This window comes from Olea europaea, chromosome 3 (assembly GCF_002742605.1).
Source record: "Olea europaea var. sylvestris chromosome 3, O_europaea_v1, whole genome shotgun sequence".
NCBI classification, from domain to species: Eukaryota; Viridiplantae; Streptophyta; class Magnoliopsida; order Lamiales; family Oleaceae; genus Olea; species Olea europaea.
Window position 1 is genome coordinate 9,124,759 of NC_036239.1, and position 8,116 is coordinate 9,132,874.

At 32.0% G+C, this 8,116-nt stretch overlaps 1 protein-coding gene across 1 annotated transcript; it reads right to left on the reverse strand.

Moving 5' to 3' along the window:
- Positions 1-777: 777 nt before the first annotated feature.
- On the reverse strand, positions 778-2,309 carry LOC111385306. The gene has a single exon (XM_023009688.1). It carries the CDS (start codon positions 2,277-2,279, stop codon positions 999-1,001), a length of 1,281 nt encoding a protein of 426 aa, XP_022865456.1. The 5' UTR covers positions 2,280-2,309; the 3' UTR covers positions 778-998.
- Positions 2,310-8,116: the final 5,807 nt, after the last annotated feature.

Here is an 8,116-nt window from a genome sequence, read left to right on the forward strand (position 1 = left end):
GAATAAATTGGACTTTTCCAATAAAATCAAAAACGGTGGTTGAAAAGAACATCTTCAATAATAGTGCAAGGTTGTGCCACTTTGACACAAAAATTGTAACAAATGCTGTGACATAATTCCAGCTGACAACAGATGATTTGATGAAAAAGTTGACTATATTTAAAAAAATCCAACGATGGGATGCCATATGACATTATATCAAAAATTATGTTAACCAATATGTTCTCGTAACATAATTGATATGCAAGAGTTGTGCCACTTTGATAGAAATATTGTAACAGATGTAGAGACATAATCCCAGTTGACAACAGACTATTTAATGGAAACTGTGTTTAAAACAATCCAATAATGAAAATCGAGGGGAACATGGATGGCTCAGATTATTATCAACATGATAATAATCTCTGGTTCTCCGAACACGACATGATATATAATTCCAAAAGGTTCCCCTTGAAGTTACCAGCTGGTTGGGTGATTATAATCCCATATAACTTTAATTAAGAGGAAACAAAGTTTATTTACATCCAGTAAGTCAATATATATCAAGCAACATGGAATAAAATAAATGTAATATCAAAATTTAAGCGTTTCTTCTGAAAACCAATGGGTATACAGCGAGGAAGGGTCTAATCTTTTTTATGTCTCATTCTCAGAATTGAATTCTTAAACATTCCTCAGGCTTCTCATGAATTCTTCTTCCTTTTTCTTTGTAAAAACAAAATTAATTCTAAAATAACTGCTTCAGATTCTAATTCATGCAGATGAAGTATAAAATCATAAAGATAACTACAAATTACTTTGGTCTTAAATATTGAAAGGCTACAAATTTTTCGACAAAGATTTATTATCAAGGATTAATTCATTTCATCCAGCTGATTCAAGAAAAGATTTGTAAACATTATTTTCAATTTTGAAAGGAAAGAACAAGATTCATGTAAACTTAACCTCTTTATATTATATATTTGAGGTAAACTTAGCATGATAATTATTCAAAAGCTTTAAAGGAATCCACCGAGTCCACCAAGGGTATCAAGCAAACCTCCACCACCCATTAACGATTGCAGTATGTCTAGCCCGCCGCCTCCGTCAACACCACCATTATTTATCAATGCTTGCAAGAAGTTCTGCCCTCCTAAGTCACCACGAAAAGCATCGAAATTAGGGATGCTGCCACCACCGAAAGCATCCAACCCAGGGATACCTCCACTGCCACCACCAAACGTATTCAAATCAGGGATCCCGCCACTTCCACCACCGTTAATATTAAGGTTTGAAAACATTTGAAGCAGTTGTTCCGATCCTCTGTCACCTCCGCCTCCAGTGGCAGGCATCAAAGTCTGCAAGTAATTCTGTTGGGCATTACTGTATATTTGTTGAAGTGTCTGAAGGAAGACTTCATTGTTCTGTCTATTCCCATAAGTGGGCATAACCGTAGCAGCAGGAATGCCAAAACTGACATTGCTTTGAGGTTGAAAAGATGTAAATCCTTGAGGTATCGGAACCTGAGGCTGAAAAGACGTAAATGCTTGAGGCATCGGAGTTTGAGGTAGAAAAGATGTAAATGCTGCTTGAGGCATCGGAGTCTGAGGCTGAAAAGACGTAAATGCTTGAGGCATCGAAGTTTGAGGTAGAAAAGATGTAAATACTTGAGGCATCGGACTTTGAGATTGAAAAGACGTGAAATTTACAGGGTTTTGTTGCATATGAGACACTTGAGGTGAAGACGGTGGAGCACCCTCTGCGCAATTCAAATGCGCATCAAATCCACACGAGCTACACCTGTAAAGCCAGAGATTTGAGCCACCTTTTCCGCATATATCACAGCAAAAACTCTTCGTAGGATAAGGGCATTCAAAAGTAAGATTGAGCTTGTGTGGATGAGAGGCATGAGCGAGGGATAACGGCATAACGGAACAAAGTATGTGCAAATCAATGGTGCACTCTTTGCAGTGGTAGGAAAATCCATTGCCAACTTCCCCACAAGCATCGCAGTTGAAGGCTCCGTTCGGATACACAGGCTTCTGAAGTAGAGAAAAGGCATGCTGTTTATGAAAAGGATGAGAGATTTTCTGAGGCATTTCGGCACATTTTTTGTGAAGGAAATAGTTGCAAGTTGTGCAATTGTAGGTCAATCCAGAGACCTGAAGCGTGCATCCTGAACAAGAAGAAGATTGGATTAGGGTATGTTGGGTTTGATAATTGGACAGCTTCAGAGGGTGTGGATGACTAAAATGGTTTATTGTAGTTTCATTTGGAGTTTCAGAGCTTATCTTCCCCATCTCTCTCTCCCTGTGTTCTTTTACTTGCTTACGTCCATCAATTTGTAGAGGTTAAGTAGGGATAGCAAGATTGATGAAATACGCGTTAAAAGCCAACAGCGAAATTTGATTACCTAAAAATAGTAGAAAAGGCATTGACTTCATGCTTGCGTGGTGGCAAAAGAGCCTAACTGTTCGGACCGCTCTGCCTTGACTCGAAAAAAGCTCAAGTCAAGTCGACTCAGAGCTCGTTTGTACGAGCCAAGGCTCGGACCAAAACTTAAAAATGAGATTTCGTCCAAGCCCGTGTCAGTCCGTGAGCCGTGCGAGTCCATATGTATGTTCATCTGACCCTCTTCTTTAAACCACTTGTATAATGAATTTTTTTAGTTTATAAATTAATGACCACTTAGTTTGTAAAATTCAACAATTTGCATAATTACTTTCATAGTTTAAAATTAATTTTGTAGTCTATAAATTAATGATCAACTTTTCTTATATTTGAGTAAAAAAAATTGAAAAACCCTTAAGTTGGCTCGACAAAGACTCGAGTCAAAGCCCGAGCCAAGTCCCGGCTCACTTTGAGCTCGAAAAGCTCGAGCACCAACTAAGCTCAACTCATTGTCATCACTCAGAAGTTTATACTATAATGAACCTTGTTCGGTATAAATTACAATCTAAATTTTAATTTAAGTCAAGTCGATAATTAATTTTAATTAGACATTTCATGGGATCAACACAAATTTTATCACTTTTTATTAAATCTACTAAACATTTCATTTTTATTTCCATCAAACATGTGATACATGTACTAACTAAAATAAAAAAGCATGCTTAGTTTCAATTGTTTAATGCAGTGGAGGCCGAGAATTTAAATCGCCTATCACAAATTATTGTTCGAGTCAATGTCAACCCTACGCGGTTGCGGACCACATTGATCAAGTAAAATAAGGTCTTTGTACACTGCAGTTAAAAAGTAAGCAGAAATAAACAATTTCAACATTTAAAAAAAATAAAATAAAATAAAATCACTCTCGTAAAAGGGACCATTCCTTTTACTAAGCTTTTAACAAATACAAAATTTACTATCTCTCTCCATCCTTATTTTTGTTCGAAAATATGGAGGAGAAATGGAGTAGAGACAAGAATAATATCACAATAATGCAACAATAAAAATAATTAACATCAGAAATTTGATAAAAACAAGATCGAAGGTTCGAACGTATAATCGCTATCCTCAAACTATATTTGCCTCCACTCGGGATTGATTAAGATACTTAAAGATTTTGGCAAACGGTTCGTAGGATTATATCAAGCCTTGTACATGATCTAGCACTATAGCACAAGCGCGACCCTTCAAAACTTTAAGAATACAATGAAAAAAAGAGTATGAATGTGAATCTAGAATTTGATCTTTGATATTTGAATGAATATGGATCACAAATGTTTCTCACTTATTTTTTGGTTTGAAATGCATCACTTATATATAGGCCAACACCAATGTGCACGAATCGGTGCCAAAATAGGTTGAAAAGCCACCACAATACGGAGTTGTAACAGTAGGAAACTGACCTCCAACGGTCAATTTTGTATAACTATGCGACTGCATAGTATCAATCCATGTGACTGCATAGAACAACCCAAAGAGGCCCCAAAATTCCCTGCAATCGGTCATGCGACTGCCTAGTATTAATCTATGCGATAGCATAGAACAAAGTTTTGCCTCTAATACCGTTTTTGTCTTTTTCTTCATACTTATTCATTCCGTTTCATTTTTTCTTGAATGTTGAATAATATTTCAACAATTTTATCTAAATTTAATGATTTAAACTAAAATACTTTTAAAATCTCAATATGACCCACATCCAAACACAGCCCACCTAAATCTTGCCACAGACCATGGAAGGTTACCGGGTGCGCGTTTTGAGTGGGACCATTTTCAGATTTTAAAGAGTTTTAATTTGGTGATGGATGAATTTAAATTATTGTTCTTTCTCAAATTAGTTTGATCAAAATGGAGGAAAGTTTCAACTCGTGTAAATAAGTAATGACTACAATAATGATAGTTTATCGTCTCCATGGTCGATCGTGATCAGCATGTGTCATTGCCAAGTAATAAGACTCGACTGTTTTAAGAAATAATAAATTATTTTTGATTTTAGGTTTTCTTCTATATTTTGACAAAAAAAAAAAAGTTTGGTTTTACATTTTAAAAGAATGGTTCGAAGTTCAAACAACACCAATTATAAACTATTAAACACTAAAGTATATGAAGAGAACGATCCTACGTCTATTGTTATCCAAAGTGCAATTTAAAGAGAATTGTATGAAAAGTGGTCCAAAAGGCGGGTAAGGCCAATCTTTTCAAACCCAGCCCCAAGCATCAATCAGATAAATGTCAAAGGTCAAGGATCGATAGATTCAATAGGAATTCAAAAAATAAAAGAAATATAAACTATATACTATAAAAAAATTGGCATTTTTTCTCCTGACTCTCTGTCTCATCTTGTCGAGAGGCTTCCTAAAGGTTCTCATCAAATTAGTGCTAGTTCACATCAAACTAGGAGCGCCCAGTCCCCCCAAGCCCAACTTTATTTTTTGAGGGTAAAAAATTAATTTTTTTTTCCTTTTTTTTTTAGATATTAGTTCCGAACTTAAAAACCTTTTTGGTCCTGAATTCGACAGTGCATCAAACTAGTGATGATTGGTAAGGTTTTCATCTATATTTGATAAAAAATAAAAAATAAAAAAATTGTAATTTAGTTTTAAATATTAAAAGATTGGCTAGTGATGATTGGTAAGGTTTTCATCTATATTTGATAAAAAAAAATTGTAATTTAATTTTAAATATTAAAAGAATATAATGTGACATTAAAAGAGTGGGTTGGGGGGGGGGGGTTAAAACGGTGGTTCAAAGTTCAAACAATAGCAATCCTAAATTTATTAAACACTATAGCATATGAAGAAAATAATCCCACATAAACTGGCGTCCAGAAGGCCACTTGACGAAAATTTTGTAAAAAGTGAGGCGTAAGGGGCATGCCATTGTTTTCAAACCTAGCCCAGGTATCAACCCAACAAATGTAAAATGTAGATGGTCAAAAGATTCAATCCAAAAAGAATTGGCAGAAAAAGAACCATAAAAGAAATATAAATACATAGAGTGATGATCTAATAAGCAATTATGTTCATCTTATATTGAGCATCGCTCAGTGACATGACATATTAATTCGTTGATAAATAAATTAATGGTGGATATCAACATTTGAATTACATTTATTATCCACTAATGAATTGATATGTCGTATAACCAATACTTAGTATAAAATAAACTTCGGTGCCCATTAGATCATTTATATATACTATGAAAAATTAGGGTGCGTTTGATTTGCATTTTTGTTTTCAGTTTTTAGTTTTGAATTCAGTTTTAGTTTTTTGTTTTGAGGGACTATTTTCGAATTATAGAAAATGAGTTTGGTTTGTCATTTTAAAAAACGGTTTCTCAATACAGAAAACTAAAAAAAATGCATTTGGTTTAAAATTTTTAGAATTTTTTTATGACATTTATTCAATTAATTTGATTATTCAATAAAAGATAATAATTTTATGCCAATATATTACCAGATAATATATATTTTAAATTGGGTGAATTTACTATTTTTCTTGCTACAAAAATAAAGTAATAAATAATAAATTTATAGACCAAAAATAGAAATTGTTGTAAAGAAAATAGCTAGTTCGTCCTTCGTCCTTCATCCTTCTAGATGTATTTTGTTGTCACTTGGACAGTAAAAAGGGAAATAATGGTTCTTTCAAACTTTGATGAACGAAAAAAAAAAAAAAACAATAATGGAAATTTGTAGGTTTTAAAATTATTATGTTTCACTAAATTGTATCAGATTACAACATTTTATTTTAAAAGTACTGCTGAACATACCCTGGGTTAAAAAAAATGCATGTTTTGAGCATTTTTCGCATTTTGAATTTTTTAACTGAAAATATTCAGACTGGAAAAAAATCGTTTTGAGTTTTTAGTTATAAATTTTTCCTTATTTTCAAAAACGTATTTTCGAAAACGACAGACCAAACACGTTTTTGACATTTTCGAAAACTAAAAACAGAAAACGGTTAGAAAATAGCAAATCAAATGCGCTCTTAGCATTTTAGTGTGTTTTCAAAATAAAGTTATATGAAAAAGAGTAAATTGGAATGAAAAAATAAAATCAAATTTAAGATACCAATAATTTATTTTAGTCTTTAAGTTTTCTGCTAGACTTGAAAAGGGGAAAAAAAAGAAAAGTTAGTTTTACATTTAAAAGATTGTAATATGATATTTCAATTTAAAATTCCAGTTTAAAATAATGGTCCCTCTATCTTTTATATTTTTTGATCAATGCTAGTTTGGAAAACATTGGCCTTACCCCTTTTGGCCCACTTTAATACAATACTCTTTTCGGAGTTTAGCCCTTCATTGAGCTTATGTTTTGACATCATTTTAATCACACATTCTTCAATAAAATAATATTACATGCAAACTCAAAATTTTTTCTTATTTTTTAACCATACATTTCCCATCAATACACTATTTAAAAATTCATTTTTTTATAAAAATGTGGATATGTGTGTGTGTGAGAGAGAGAGAGAGAGATAAAAACAATCCCGCATCCAGTGTCATTCAAAAAGCCCCTTAAACAGTATTGTATAAAAAGTGGGCCAAAAGGAATAAGGCCAATGTTTGCAAACCCATCGACTTTGGAAAATATGATGGATCAAAGGGCGAAAAGATTCAATCGGAATCGAACAGATAGTAAACAAACAATAAAAGAAATATAAATATATATAATTAAAAATTAGCATTTTAGTGTGTTTTCAAAATAAAATTATGTGAAAAAAATAGAGTGAATTGGATAATTAGCATTGATTTTGTGAACAAAGTTGATGAGGAAATTGAAATATTCTTAGTTAAGTTGAAATCAAATAATTTAAATAAATCATATCGTACTGAAGAGAGCAAAGCAAGATTTTGTTGGACGTCAAAAGTGCGATGCAATGATAATTTATGCAAGCTAAGCAAGACTTTTGAAGCGTTATTCAAAGTGCCATGAAACATCATTACACGTTTAAGACTAACCTATCAATTTAACCCTTAACTTTAATAATTTTTTTTTTTTTATTAATGCATTGCATATAGAAAATAGAATTGCATATTACTCAGAGTCATGTTCCCCATGTTACTCAGAGTCATATTATTATTATTCCCATGTTACTCAGAGTCTTATTATTATTATTATTATTATTATTATTATTATTATTATTATTTGTTGCTTTTCACGTATAATAGAGATATTCTACCGAACAAGTAAGAAAAATATAGTAAATGAAGATAAAAGATCAAATATCAAAGGAGAGACATCATATACACAACGAATATTAATAACTCTTCTTTAAATTTATTTTGTGCTCATATTGGCAATGTGTATTTTTAGTTTTGGGGCATAAATTAATTAGGCATATTCGTTTGTTTCTGTGACATGTTTAAAAATTTTGAATTTATTTATTTTTTTGTACTTTCTTATTTTATCATTTTATGTGGGTTTGTAAATTGGATACCCTTGTCAACTAAAAATTATGGTTGTTTGAAATTATTTATGATGCATAAATTGTGATTATTAATGTAATTTTATGCTAATTTGATACTTCTTCATGTTAGATCGTATTATATTAGAGCAATATTCATAATAATTATTATACATTTTGAATTGATATATTGATAGAATATGTCAATTGATTTTGAAGTTAGATTAACGACCGATATCATAATTAAAAATACAACTACTTAATCAATTGAAAGAAATAGT

What these genes read in the sequence shown, in the direction of transcription:
- LOC111385306 (XM_023009688.1), bottom strand. Translation starts at nt 2,279, where the DNA reads ATGGGGAAGATAAGCTCTGAAACTCCAAATGAAACTACAATAAACCAT.